The sequence below is a fragment of the Excalfactoria chinensis genome, chromosome 1, assembly GCF_039878825.1.
Source record: "Excalfactoria chinensis isolate bCotChi1 chromosome 1, bCotChi1.hap2, whole genome shotgun sequence".
NCBI classification, from domain to species: Eukaryota; Metazoa; Chordata; class Aves; order Galliformes; family Phasianidae; genus Excalfactoria; species Excalfactoria chinensis.
In genome coordinates, this window is record NC_092825.1 from 44950223 (window position 1) to 44965982 (window position 15760).

Here is a 15760-nt window from a genome sequence, read left to right on the forward strand (position 1 = left end):
GGTTACTTTCAACTACATTTAGTACAAGTCTATTTGTCTCACACAGCAGTCTCGTTTACTTTGTGAGTACCAGCTGATTGAAATGGGACCATGGCTCAAATTTGTGCCTATGCAGAAAAGGCAGTCAGTACACACCAAGTGTATATGCTGTTTGGTACCAGCCCAGTGGTAAATAATCACACACACTGTAGTCATCCAATATGCAGAAATGACAGCAGGCACTCTGGGGCACATGTAGGACTTTGGTATATAGGATAAAGCCAGAAGTGTACTACTGGATAGATATTAGACACAGAAATGACCTGTGAGTATCTGAGATGGAGCAGGAAAGGGGTTGTTTCTAGAAAACTAAGCTTTATTAATTGTGCTGCTCTCAGAGAAATTTGTCTTCTAAATCTTTGCTTTTGGAATTTTTTGCTGTGTGCCTTTGAAACTGAACATTATGAACTTGCATGTTTTTTTGTATGGAAAGGTCAGTAGTGATTTTTGGATAAAAAGGAAGAACCACATGGAGTCCGTAAAGTGCAGAACTTGGACTGCTTGCCTGGCTTTCCAAATGAATGTAGAGCTGCAGAGCCATATAGCATTTCCAATTTGCTCTGAAGAAGAGGGTTTTCATTTGAGGAAATTAACTGAGGGGAAGATGGTGCAGTAAATCCCTTATTATGCAGAAAAGAAGGTGATGCAGATAAACACCAAACTCTCTAGCAAGATTTTCTCTTTTCACACTAGATTTATCTAGCATATTCTCTGGTCTCTTTATGAAAGTATTGATTTTACCTTTTCATTTATCACTTTATTTAGTTCCCTGGAGCTCTTCACCGACACAGAAGAAAACAGTCTCACTTCCTATCCAAAGTCTTTTTTTAAAGATGAACCCTTCCATTCAATCAGTTACTAAGGGCCACAATTATAAAAATATTTAATTTCCTCAAATATATGCACAAGCATATTTCAGTAGAAACCAACCATGTCTCTGCTTATTCAACTTTCACAGTCTATTCTGAAGCCTTTACACAACTCAATCTATTGTAAGAATTCTTCAGCAGTATTGATCTCACAAGTTGGGCTGGTATTTTTAAACTGAAATTCAGGCATTAAATATTTCCAGTGATATAATGATGTGCTAAAATACCTTGTTTTCCTCAAATATGTGTGTTTTGCCTAATAAATTTATATAAAATATAATGTGCCAGAAAGTCTAGCCAATACAATGTATTTTGTGGGTATTTTTTTTTTTTTCTATTTCCCAGTCACTTCACACTTCTGTCTAAACTATTGAACCTGCATTCATTCATAACTCCATGAGTAGCTTCTGCAAGCTAGTTTTAAGTGTCATTTTTTGCTATGTGGATGCTTCCGTCTGACTCTTAATGGTAAAGCATAATAAAGAAGCCAGAAGTAGAAATGAAATGTGAATCTCTACAGCTGCACCTGCAAATCTTACTCTTCTGCAAATTTTTATGCAACTGTTTTGTAGTCTTCGGTGAATTTATCTAAATGTAATGCTTATCATAATGAATGCTTAAATATCATCGATCTTTCTCCAGACATCTCCAAGCCATTCTTTGCTAGGGAATGAATACAGTTACTGAGATCATCTCATCCAGTGAATCATCTCAGTTAATCTGACATCCTTTAATCTTCCTTACAGTTGCTCACATAGATTTTAAACATGCTACAGAAAACGGTGGAACTTAATGTTTGCTTTAAATACACTACTACATATTCCTAAGATGGCCTTGTTTGTGTTTTTATATAGCTTCATCATACACAACAAAGACACTTTCTTCAATAATGCTACAAGAAGTAGAATTGTACACCATATCTTACAAAGAGTGAAATATGAAGAAGGGAAAAACAAAATTGGTAAGTACTTTTTATGTGATAAATCCTATCGGAAAAATAAGTAGCAGTCTGGCTTTTTTGCTTTGTTTTTAATGACATTTTTGGAACAGTGCACATCTCACCATTGCTAGGTGGCAGGGGCTTCTCCTAGAAAGAGCTGACCATTTCACTGGAATGCTGGGCTGCTTCCCCAGGCATTTATGTCACCCCATGAGATTTATTATGTCAACGAGGAAAGAACCTGACTCAAAGGAACCTTTTATGCAGAAAACCTTTCTTTTTCAAAGACATATATACTGGAAGGAAAGCAAAGTTTGTGCTGCTGTCCATCCCAGCCTGTAGGGCATCTCCATGGATATCTGTTCCTCCAAAAGGGAGAAGTGAGATTCTGTAGCTCTGTAGCTGCCTTAGATCAAAAAGGTGGGATGAGGGAGGCTATAGCTCTAAGCAGTGACAGTGAGAGGAAAGTAGAGATGAAAGGGGAGAATCCATGCAGTGAAAGTAGTGCACACACCCACAATGAAATCCCTGCCTGCTTCAAGATCTGAAGTTCTCTCACATATCTACTTGTGCAGTACCTACATGAACTAAACCTTGCACAGATCAGTGGGCTGAATAGAGCCCAGCTCAGCTTTACATGTTTTGCTCTTCTGCCAAGAGCACTTCAGGAGAAAAGATATTCTGCCAAGCAGATACTAACGCTGTCACTGAACATGTTATTTATGTTGAATTAATAATTCTCACTGCTGTGTTCTCACTGCTATAATTCCCTGTGAATCTGAAATGGAATCAGGATCCTTTTCCTTTGCATGAATGGGGCTTAAATACCTCCAGGCTGTTACTTCCAGGATTTAGTTTTACATTGTGTTATTGTTGTTCAGTCTGATCTGGATGATTTTCCAAGTGAAAAGTGACCACATCTCAGCAATCATTCATTATTTCTGTCCTGGTTCTCACTGAGGAGAGACAAAGACAAACTGAAAGGGATTTATGACTACATTTTTGTGCCAGAGAGCAATTGTTTTTTCAGGTTCAAGTGTATTCCCTGCTGTTCTAGTACTTGAGCCCATCATGTTCCTGGTCTATCTGATAGTCCAGGGGGCTTTTGTAAGACATAAACTGAACATATTTTACAGCATATAGGAATTAAGCATTTATATTGTTTTACTGGCTTGCATTTTTAAAAAGTAAAGATCCTCCCTGAAGTTTTCCAGTCCCAGGAAATGCAGCCCTTTATTTGCATAGCTTCCTTAAACCAAAGCATGTGATACCAAACTCTTATCTTTCTGTGAGGTCCTGGATTTCACTGAAGCTGCACTAAAGAGAGATTTGGCAAATGAGTCTTTAAACCTCAGACAAAATAAATGATAGATTTTGCTTGATATTTGAACAAATCTTCTTTGCTTGTGCTATATCCTAGGTCATCAAAACCTATAAAAGATTATTTTTTTCTACTTGAATCTTACTGTCAATGGACTTCAAGTTTCATTTAGCTGTTTATCCTGAAACTGTTCTTTGCTTTTCACTTAGCAGTTTTTCCGGTCCTACTGTTGAATAATTGGATACTTTTGTTTTTTAGGTCTGAATCGATTGCTCAGTAATGGCTCCTATGAAGCTGCATTTCCTCTTCACGAGGTATTCTCTCTTTTTCTTTTTTGAAGAAACACTTCCCACGATGTGAATATTTAAATGTGAAAAAATTCTCGGTCTTACTTACGTTATTGTTCTCTTTTGGATTCCACAGCTGCCTCTGACATCTCTTGATTTAGTAGTGCTTTAAAAAGAAAATAAGTAAATAAATAAATAAGCCTTTTTTATTGAAAAAAAGAAAGGAGCAGAGAGAGTTGTTGTAAATTTGTTCTGTAAAAAGTATTTGAATGTGGTAAATCAGTATGTTAGCAAAGGGGAGAAACAGCATGTGGTTTTCTCTTTGAGATTCACCAGTTTTTAGCATTTGATTTGAACACTGGCTACCATATTTCTTAAGAAGAATGACCTCAAGCCCCATTGCACACAAAAGAAATCTTTCTCTTAAAGTAATTTTTAGATTTTGACTCACAAGCACTTGTGATTGCACCAAATTGTATTATGCATACCAGGAATGACAGAGTTTTCTTAGATATTCTTTCGCTGTTGTTGTTCATTAATATCCCGATTTGTATTTTAGGGAAGCTACAGAAGTAAGAATTCGATAAAGACCCATGGGGCAGAAAACCACAGACACCTGCTCTATGAGTGCTGGGCTTCCTGGGGAGTCTGGTATAAATACCAACCACTGGATCTAGTTAGGTAAGACTTTAATGCTTTTAATATGCTTCAGTCTAGGTGGTATGAGCATAGATTATCCTTCTTCTCTCAAAACCATATGGTACTCAGTAAACTCATGTCATTTCTAGAAACTGATCTTAAGGTCAGGGAAATCCATTTCACTCAGGGTGCAACTACATTGAAAGAGGTAATTATAAAGAGGTTTGAATGAGGCTCTAAATGTGAAGGGAGTGTCCTTATTGTGGTTTCTGACACCATAACTTCTCATAAAGGAGTTGTAGAATAAGAGAAAAAAAAAAAAAAACAGAGTGGAGCCTAGGGAGACATGATTGCATGGATACACACTGAGGGAACTATTCTTCCTCAAAGTATGACTTTGATAAAAAAGCCTCTCATTGATTAGCTCTTCCTATTTTTGTCCAAAAAAACAACCACAGAAGTGACTCCAGTTGAAGTTCAGTGATAACTCACAGAAAGTATAGAGCTAAAAGCTCACATACACCATGTGCTACTATGTTTGACAACACTAATGATGACTGAAAGCTTGTTTTTTCTTCTCTACTACCTCCCTACCACTGCCATGTCACTGCAGTCTCGATTTATTTTCCTCTTGGAAGTAGCCTGCAAAGATGAAACACTGAAAAAGCCAAGATATTACTTCGAATTCTTATAGTTCTTAAGTCAGATTCCCAAATTGGCTTGCATGCACTCATAGAGGATTACATAGTTTTTATGCACATATAGCATTTGCTGATCACAGTGGCAGAGATATTGCTGGACATTAGTGGGCTTTTTCTGTTTGAAAAGGCAAATGAGAAGCTACAAAAGCCTGTGAACAGTCTCAAGGTGTGCTGGGATCACTGAAGATATTGTTATGCATGCAGTTATCTTCTCTACTAATAAGTCCTGTAACTGATAGATATGCTTGTTTTTTATTGATTCTTAAAATTATTTCTAGATAGAAATATTCACAAACAGTGCCCTGGAGTCAGAGGATGTTATTGTTTAAGGCCATATAAAACCCATCTATTTCACAACACAGGAGATGTTCAATTTCCATGGAGAACAATCCAGAGAGAAATGTAATAAAATAATTTTACTGAGTCATATATTTTTTAAAAATGCTTTAGAAAAACAAAGTAATGTATTGGTACCTCATAATTTAACTCTGAGGGCTTCCTATTTCTTCTTTGATATACTGGCCTGGACAAAAACAGAGAAATTTTGTCAAAATATGGAAATTACTGGTTTGCTGAGATGTCGGCAGTTACAGTGAAGAGGTTTGTTGTTGTTGTTGCTGTTGTTTTAATTTCCAGTTATACAATAACAGTGTCACAATATAAACAACTTATCTTTATAATTTCTATTTAAATAATTTGCCCACAGTGGTCAGGTCTATTGTTCTTCATCAATGTTTCTTGCTTGTGAAAGTGCTGCATAGCAATATCAAGGACTTAGTTAAACTTTCTTTGTAATCCTCAGGCAGCTGGAGGATGTTTTAAGTGTAACAATAAATAGTTGTACAGGACCTTGGTAGAAGCTTGCTCATTAAGTCTGGGTGTGATCTCTTACATTCTGTACAAACCTTTAGCTTTTCATCAGACAGCGCAAAGATTTTTCCACAACTATTTTGCAATAGAAAATAAGCAAAGTAGCACACCCCTTAGCTGAAGTCATGAGTGGCATGTGGTGGTTCAGAACAGGTGTCTATCCAAGCAAGAGAGTGGGAGAGAGAGTTACAAGACTACCCGAGTTTTCACAGAAGCTTCAAGCTCAGCAGGGGTGAAAGCTGCCACTCAAAACCAGCCTTGCCATTAGCTTCCTGGAGCACACTTTGGCAGCTATGAATGGCGCAAAAGGAGGGGTTATAGGAAAGGAGTGGAATGCCTTCTTCTCACTTCATGAGTGTTAGATCCCTCACATTTCCATAGTTCCTGCCAAATCTTTTCTATCTACTGCCAGTCTCAGGAGCTCACATGCCTAGTGAGCTGGAGATTTTGTTTGAAGAGCTGACTCCAACAGCAAATGCTCATTTCATTTGGAAGTATCTCAGCAAGCATGCATTAAACAAAAGCTTTTATTTTACCAGCTCTGCAGCAGGAGCAACTTCTTTGTTCTTTTTACCAGAACAATTGTGTGGGCTGTGCTTGAAGGGAGTAGTATTGCCATCTGTACAAAAGGAGTGGATGGATGTTAATTCTTCTACAGACATCTGGCCAGAACTCACTGCTGCTAGCTGATGTTTCCCTTCAATATACACTTTAGAAAAGCTAAGGAGTAAATTAGGTGAAGATAACAAAATGATGCTTTTATTAACAGATATAGTGATTCTACCTTAAAATTACTTTACCATAATGGTAAATGAAACCATCCATATGTTAATGCTGTTTTGGTTTTCCTTAGCTGTTAAAAACAAACCTTATATCTCTGGTGTTGTTAATCTGATGCCTTCCAGATTTCATTTAATCTCATCATCTGGCTGTTATTAGAGATACCAGTCACTAGAAATAAATGAAAAAAAGTAATTTGAGGGGAATTGCATGATTCTGCTTTCACTCTTCTTTGAAACACAGCAGTATGAAGGTACAGACTTGACACAATTGCAGAGACATAATTATAAAACACCAAATGTGATACCATAATTTCAATTACACTCCTGTTGGAATTTTGCATTCATGTTTAACAGGAATAACTTAAGATCCTTGGGATGAACAGCAATTGGAAAAAGGCAGGACTTGCTATATTTGTATGCCCGGGGATTACACAAATCAATGGAAACTGTTGCAGTAACTTCTCAGGGCCTTGGATATTTGAAGTCAGTGGTATTGGAATGGAGTAAGGGGAGAAAGAGTTAAACATTAAGGCAGATTGTGTTGGAGAGTTAATACACTTGTCAGCATAAAACTGAGAAACTGAGACTTTATTTATTTATTTTAATTCTAGTGGTATAGTTTATATAAGGATGGGAGAGATGCATTATTCTGTCAGGTAGTTGGGGATTTTTGGTTTCTCTTCTTTTGAGAATTTTGTATGGAGGACATTTTCTGTGGGAGAACTACCAAAGGCACGCAACATTTTTTCTTTTATGACTAACTGCCTGAGAAATGCTATGGAAATGAGATACAAAAATGCAAATGTCATCAAGCCTGGCAAATTGCAAAGAGGTCTACAATGAGTTGAGTGATAATAGGTGAAATTCAGGTATAAGTAATGAGCTCTAGAAAAAAATCCCCTGACATCTTTACCTACATAACTGAGTTTTAGGTCAAGTGCCAGCATGTGGGTAAGAGAACTGAACTCCCTTTGGACAGTTCTGTGAAATTATTCTTTTATAAGCAGTAAACAGACAAGAAACAAAGAGCTTGTTCATTTTATGTGGTATGACCTTAGTAGCAGAGGAATCTATCAACCATCTTTTTCTCCTGGGAATGGAGAGTGTGTGGTTGAACGCAGTTACTGGTGGGAATAAACATGGAAATGATCTGAATGTGGTACCTAGGCAGGTCTCCAAAGTCATCGCAATTTATTTCTACAGCTTGAGTGCTGTAGAGACAGAAAGGCGCAACAGGATAGAAAAGAAAGTTTATCAAAAACGCTTTTTAGAATGTCTGGTGGAATGGGGAAGCATTCGTTCTTGAATACAAGGAATCATTCAAAAAGTTAAATCTTAATTAATATTAAGTTCACTTCTCTACTTTGAATTTTGAGAAAATGAGGACCATAAATACTCAACTGAAGTAAGCTCAAAATGCAGACTTTCTATTTCAGTGGAGCAGGCTTAGCTTGACATCCTGTGCGTCAACCAAATAATTAGGCCAAAGATTTCACTAACACTGCTAAGTGAAGGCTCAAAAAGCAGTTTCTAGTATGTCTTTTCACAGCCAAACCTGTTGCCCTTGCCAGAACTGAGTGTGTTATTGTTAACTTACCATCTCTTTAGCCTGTAAATTTGAGTCTGTCAAACTATAGAAGAATAGAAACATGACAATATTTGGTTTCTCACACAAAGCTCAGCTCATGACTTCACCAGGAATAGAGAACTCTATTTTGTGGTTGCACTGCCTAAGACAACTTCTGATCTCCACGTTGCCCACCAGTCCTTCTGTTTGTGAACAGTAGGGTTCTACCAGGACACCTCCCGCTAGAATCAAGAAGTTATCATCTTCCACACACTCAACTCCTAAACTGCTTCTTCTGCCTGCATTGTATTTCCAGTATATATCAGGGAAGTTGAAGTACCCCATGAGAAAGAGAGCTGTTGATTGCACAACCTCTGCTAGCTGCTCATAGAACACCATGTCTGTCTCTTCACCTTGGCTAGGAAGTCTATAGCAGACCCCCACTAGGATGTTTTCCTGGTTGCCGGCCCAACCCCTGATCCTTACCCATAGAGACTGAACCTTATCATGCCCATCCCAGTTTGCAAACTAATGTTTTGTTTATTCCTGACCAAATGTCTCTTTCTCTTCCTCACTGCTTCCAGCCCTGGAGTACATCGTAAGACTTTTCCTGACAATGAAAGTTTGACAAAAAATGTTTTATGGTAGCATAAAGGAGCCATCAAAGCTGGCTCACTTCACTCTTTGTTTCTGGACAGATTATAAGTATCATCATTAGTATAAACACGGGTTTTCATCAGAAGCTGTTTTCAAATTCATTTGACATGTACATTTAAGCTGGCTTCAGAGTCTCTGAAGTGAAAGAAAATTGTCTTGCCTCATTCTTTAAAACTATTCTTGCAAAGAATCTCTTAAAATTTTCGTTGTAATATGAATTACAATGAATTGCAGATTGATTGGTAAAGTATTCCAATCTGATCATCAGCCTACTGTGCATGGTACCCAAATAAAGAATAATGCACACAGATTGCTCCTGTGCTGGTAAGTCCAGCAGGTTTTTGTTTGCTTGGTGTATGCACTGATATATAAGTAAAAATGCGAGTGCATTTGGAAATATGAAAAATGCTAATGAATATGTAGCGAATAAGAAGTTCCTCATCACTTTGCAGTTAGTATTTGAACAATATAGCTAATATATTAGGATTGATTCAGATCTTTCTTTTCAGACGTCACTCACAACCTTTTCTCCACCCCAATAGAATCATGTGATCATTTTTCCAGGAACTGGGATAATAAAAAAAAAGAAGCAAGTGAAAATAAACCTGATTGCAGAATGACCTTTCCCTGGCTGATTTCTTAGAAATAATTTGGGCTTGTGTCATTTTTCTGTTATATCAATTTTAGTGGTGAAAATTATTTCAGTGCAGTTACTTGGGAGGTACAATACACTGCTAAAGCAAAGAAAGCCACCAGTTTCCTGGACATAAAGAACAAGCTTTTAAAAAGAACTCAGTATTTCCTCTCTTGAGTTCACTGCTAATCTTATTACAAACACTGGTTTGTGAATTTTCAGATTCATTTTTGAAATGGGCAGGTTTTTCAGTGTGGATCAGTGTGGATTGAAAAGCTTAATTGAAGACTTCTTTAGGAAATTCTGGCCCTGCTCTTTAATCTGTTCTTCAGATATGATAGAAATATTTGTTTTCTATTAACAGACACGATTAAGCAGATTTATTCTAATTAGTAGGAAACTTTTCTGTGTTGTATTTTAAAACAGACGATACTTTGGTGAGAAAATTGGGCTGTACTTTGCCTGGTTAGGCTGGTACACGGGGATGCTCTTCCCAGCTGCCTTCATTGGATTGTTTGTCTTTTTGTATGGAGTCACTACTTTGAACCACTGCCAAGTCAGGTAATGTGGACAATTTTATAAGGGAAGTTACAGCTGTGGGATATTATGATTAATCTTAAAGCTCTTTATAAGTATTACTAATTATTTCATTTTGGATAGTTGTCTAAATACTCGGGAAAATGTTCCTTGGTTCTTGTAAAATACCCAATATTGAACTTCCTTTGTATTATGTTCCTGATTTGGGATGGGAGGTAATGTTTCTAGTCCAGCTCCAGTTCTCGACGGTGCTGGCCACTCAGCTTGAAGTAGGAAAAATAGGGCTTGGGCTCCTTCATTATTGTCATAACAAGCCAACAGAAGAGTGGGAATTTTTCTCACTCTTCAAGGACTTTTTCCAAAGGGCCACCTCAGGGAAGCATTTTTCAAATGAAGAACCCCCCACAGTCTTCTTCTGAGTTCCATATCTCTGTATTCTTGCACACTTAAAACAGTCCTTGAGAGAAGTCACAAGAATGAGTCAAACTTATCTACACTCATTCTTACGATTCTCCAACTGAAGGTCACTTCTGTCTCAAGGAAAACCTTGAAATAGTAAAGAACTATTGCTAGGTTGGCCTTGAGAAACTGTTCATTGCACGTAGGACCGACTACAAATGCTGAAGTCTTTAACAGTGCACAAACCATAATTATACACATACAGTTAAGTATATCTTGGCTTCAGTTATAGAAAGAACCAGTACATTTCAATAAGTAACTGATTTTTATTAGTGAAACATGTCAATCCATTTAATTCCTGATTGCTGTGCATCAAACTACTAACTTTTATCTATTTTATTTTTCAGTAAAGAAGTCTGCCAAGCAACAGATATCATAATGTGTCCTATATGTGATAAATACTGTCCTTTCATGAGGCTGTCAGACAGCTGCGTTTATGCCAAGGTACCCTTTAAACTATGCAAATAAAAATGCTTCCCTTGTAACAGAATTCCTTTCACCTTTTGCAATGTCTTTAGTGAGCTTTGATAGAGAAAATCTTCAAAGGACAGATCAAATTCAGCCAATGTTAACATCCATTGTATTTTACAAGGACTTATTTTGGGCTGTAAAACACCTGAATGCCATTTGCACTTACAGATTCAGCAGTACCGGAGGTCACATCCTACATGCATGTGCTACAGTGTCCTTGGCATTGGGTTTTATTTTATGATCCATCTTTTGTATGTGGCTCCATAAAATGAATGCTTTGGGTCTGAAATTAGGCACACAGTTACTGTTGACAGGGGTCATTTGCAGGCCAGGCTGGAGACTAGTGAGTCAATATGGAGTTCTTTGAGAGGTGTATGTCACACATCAAGGGAAGATTCTCAGTCCTCATTGTCAGGCCAGCTGCACTCATGACTGTGCTAATTATATTAGGGGAAAATAGAAAATAAGTAAGTGAGAGATGGCTGATACAACGGCAACAATATTATGAAGAGAATGGAAAGCAAAAGTACAAAAATTCAAAATTAAATCTGTTTTATCATAAATTGATTGGATTGTTGATATCCCCATCAGGTAACACACCTTTTTGACAATGGAGCTACTGTCTTTTTTGCTGTTTTCATGGCAGTGTGGGGTAAGTTTTTGTTTTGATATGAATGATTGCAGAATGTTTTTTCTTAAAGCTTGTGATGAAACATGGGTCATTGTAATTTCCATCACGCTTTTTTCAGACACTGAGAAGAACAATATAGGCTTGATTCTCTTCTGTTTCTGCAAAAGGAAAATGTTGTTGAAATCAGTAGTGTTCTTTTTGGGATATTATTTTAATGTAAAAAAAAAAAAACAAAAAAAAAACCCACAAAAAAAAAACCCTGCAATATGCAGTTTCTATGTAGGTAGCTGTATACTGGTTTTATGTGTGTGGAGGTGGGAGTTTATCAGTCAGAACTGAGGCCTATTCTCTGTTAGCTTATAGGGCTTCTCGCAGCTTAGGTAAGTTTATTGTTTGCACTAATATGAATTAGTATATTGTTCTTTTATGCAGAAAGGTAGCAAAGAATAGATACACGTGAGCTGATTGTAATTAAAGCAAAACCCTTATGAAATAAATGTAGGATATATTTGAATGACTATTTGATCCAAGAGTGGTCTAATTGTTGCCACAGAGGCTGAATTTTGCCCATAGAACAACTCTGTTTCTGGCTCAACTCTGGTCTTGTAAGCAAAACTGAAGACAAGAAACAGTCTGGTGTTCTTTGCCTTCAGATGGTGCCTTTGAAAGTGGCTTAATGAGGTGCCTTTAAAACAGCTTCCATCTCATAACTCTAGATGATTGAGCTATCTTCACTTAGTTGTTTTCTGCTTCTTACTCATATCTCAAACTGCTTGGGAAATGTATCCAGTTCTTATATTGTGCCTTTTAATCCATGATTGTCTTTACTGAACTGCAAGAATAATCCAGAAGACAGAGTCAGAGCCATAAGGAGAACATAGATTAGCTTAGTTGACTGTCCTAATTCCTGCCTCCAAAGCAGCGTTTTTATCTTAGTTGACTTAATAAATTAGGTCATATTCTAATGATGCCTATTCATGACATTTCATTTAATAATGATAGTATTAAAGTACCACAAGTTATATGAAGGGAAAACCCCACACACAGGGAAATGAAAATATGCTGAAACAGCTACATTTGGCATGATGAAAAATTTGGAGAGCAGAAGATTCCATTTTAAAGCCTATGAAAATGTTATTAACTTCAATAATCACAGAATCACAAAACGGTAGGGATTGGAAGGGACCTCTGGGGAGATGTACCTCTGTTTCTAAATGTTGGTGAGCATGTCTTTAGACTGAAGTTTTTTTGCACCACTGTTTTTGTTCTTCCAAATCATCCATGCATCTTCAGCATCATAGGGAAGAAACTAAAAAATGCAATGAAAGCTAACCTCTATTTTGGCTAGTGGAGAAGAGGCTGTGGGACAGTGGCTGGGGTAGGAAATTTCTTCCCCACTTCTGCTGGCTTACACTGTGCTTGTGAGCTTGTCACCGAGACGGACATAGAGGCAGGAACAGGAGAAGGGTGTGAGTACAGGCTGATGGTTTGGGGAATGAGCAAATGCTGTGGCTGTACCAAAACTGTAGTTTCTAAAATAACACTTCGCTAAGAAAATAGTGAGATTGTGGAGATACTCTCAACACATCAGGGTTAAAGCAGCATTAGAAGAAGGAAAGTCACACTTCTCAGTGACTTTCTGGTGCTACATTTATGAGATGGCTTACTTGTCTCTTAAGGATTTTCAGTCTGCAGTAGGTCTACTGACAGCTACAGGCATTACCATCATTTCAGTAAATCATAGGGGAGAATAGACAATGATAGCACTTTCACTGTGGAAATGTTTTTTTCTGTCAGCATGAAACAACTGGCAAGTGGATAAAAAATTGGCTGTGAAAAGTTTAGCTTTCTAGATGATCCAGTTTGGTAGACAGTAACATAAAAAAAATAGATGGCAGTGCTTTTTTAAAGAAAAGAAAAAGAAAAAGAGAGAGAGAATGAAAGCTAAAAGGCAGCTAGAATTATATTACCTAGTTATTCTGGGATTAACCACTGTCTTATTATCCAAAGAACCTTGTTCACTGTCTTTAGATCCATTAGGGAGCTTCCACCCTGAGGGAGAAGTCTCAGGCATTTGCTTTGGGTTTTGGGAAGCCCCACGGTCAAGTTGAGCTTGAGGTGGTATTAATGGTGGTTTCTTTCTTTTACTCTGAGGACAACTTCAGTGATGGAGGAAGTGGGCTACTTGCTTGCTTTTTAAATAGAGTCAAAATGCTTCTCCAAATGATAAGCAAACTGCTGTGACCAGGCTAGGGAGATAGATCTTCACCACAAATATCAATGTGGGCTGCTTGATTAGTGGAGGAATGATGATCATGGCTGTAGTACTCTGGAACACAGGTACCCATCTTTTATAGTGCTTCATTGTGGGGTAAGTGGGTCAAAGTAAGGCTGGGATATTCAAGTGAACGAGGCATTACTGGATGAGAAATACACTTTTCTTCAAAAAATATTTTGACTCATCACTTCACTTACTTATTGTATTTCTGCTTTTTTTTTATGTTCTATATAAGAAATAAAAATAAATCATGCATTTAGGAAAAATGTGATACTTCTAAAGTTTACCCAAAGACAAAAGACTTAAGGTAATTCATTTTAAACTGATGGAGCAAAGGACAGAAGATTCCACTACTTTGCTGGTAGTCTTTTTAAGCTTCTGTGTATTGGAACTTCTGTTGAAAGAAACGATCCAAAGTGATCAAAGCTATAAATCTCTGCTGTTTATGGGAAACAATAAGTCCCTATAAACTAAACACTAACACTTTTTCTTTCCTGATGGACAGATTATGATTTATACTCAAGAGTTTCATCTCAGAAATTTGAAAATAATTTTTCCTTTTGCAAATCTCCGGTCTTGATAAAGTTTTCCAAATGCTCAAAACTTTCAGAGAGAGATGATGAGTAGCATTTTTTCTGCTTCTGTGCTCGAGAGAAACATCTACACTTTGCCCTTTATGTGTGCCTGAAGATACGTCAAGCTTGACAAAAGTGTAGATCCAGTTTCTAGAAAATACTCATTCTCTATTTTAATCAGCTGGACTGGATTCTTACCTAGGACAGAATATGTAAGAAAGATGTTCATACCAAGTAAACATCACTTAAAGTCAGAGAGAATTCCCAGAATCACAGAATCACAGAATCTTTTGATATGGACACATTCCAACAGGTCCATGTCTCTCCTGTGCTGAGGACTCCACATTTGGATGCACTACTCCAGGTAACATATTACCAGTACAGAGAAGAGGGGCAGGATCACCTCCCACTCCCTGCTGACTGCTCTCCTTTTGATGCAGCCCAGGGTACGGTTGGCTTTCTGGGCTGTGAAGGCACACTGCTGGCTCATGTCAAGTTGCCATCCACTAGTACCTTTGAGTCCTGTTCAGCAGGGCTGTGTTCAATCCTTTCCACCTCCAGCTTGTACTGATAGGGGCAGTTGCCACAACACAGGTACATACATTGCACTTGGATTTATTGAACCTCATGAGGTTCTCCTGGGCCCACCACTTGAGCCTGTCTAGGTCTCTCTGAATGGCATCATGTCCCTTGGGCATGTCAACTGTGCCACACAGCTTGGTGTCATACACAAACTGCTGAGAGTGCACTCAATCCCGCTGTCAGTATCTTCAGTGAAGATGTTAGAGTCCCAGTACTGGTCACTGTGGGGCACCACATGTCATTGTTCTCCATCCAGACACTGACCACCACTATCTGTGTATGATCTCACAGCCGGTTCCTTGTCCATCAAACAGTCTACCCATCAAATCCATATCTGTCTAATTTGAAGAGAATATCTAGATATATCAGATGGCTTTCAGCATGCTGTTGACAAGCTGGACAGAAATAGAAGTTTTGTTTTTCTAGCTGGTGTACTGGGGAAAGCTAGTGCCAAGATGTCACTTTCTGGATATTGCCTGAAGTTCAGTAGCAAAGTCCAACTAGAGAGTCCAGCTATTCATCACTCTAATGTTTTGCTCAGGACTCAGTGGACTGATGTTAGTATCACTGTCTTCTTCTTTAGATGCTGAGGTTTGAGTTACGAGGCTGAGCTCTGAAGCAGGGCAAGAATAATAAAGAAAAAAGCTGCCAAAAAAGCTGGGAGTTAAGGCCATCAAGAAATTCAGAATTCCAAGCAGGATTTTTTGTGAATTCTTAGAATCTGGCTTAAACATCCCACTGGAAAATGGGAGGATCTTGAATACAACTATGTCACATTATGCTGTCAAAGTCAGGAAAGAATGCTAAGTATGATAACAAGGTATCAGTGATGACTTGAGAAGAAGCGAAGAAATTTCAGAAATTTCAGAAATGCAGTGCTTTTTTGAAGACATCAGTAGTCCAGTGAATCAAGGATGATTA

The 15760-nt window shown here is 37.8% G+C and overlaps 1 protein-coding gene across 7 annotated transcripts in view; it reads left to right on the plus strand.

The window, feature by feature from the left end:
- The window catches only part of ANO4 (anoctamin 4), a 186501-nt gene that overhangs the window by 138715 nt on the left and 32026 nt on the right, over positions 1 to 15760 (plus strand). For all 7 annotated transcript variants that reach the window (XM_072342020.1, XM_072341990.1, XM_072342010.1 and 4 more), the window contains 6 exons: positions 1763 to 1869; positions 3428 to 3483; positions 4016 to 4137; positions 9733 to 9867; positions 10650 to 10746; positions 11365 to 11425. In XM_072342020.1, the coding sequence (XP_072198121.1) occupies positions 1763 to 1869; positions 3428 to 3483; positions 4016 to 4137; positions 9733 to 9867; positions 10650 to 10746; positions 11365 to 11425 (578 nt within the window). The remainder of the gene's footprint in view (positions 1 to 1762; positions 1870 to 3427; positions 3484 to 4015; positions 4138 to 9732; positions 9868 to 10649; positions 10747 to 11364; positions 11426 to 15760) is intronic.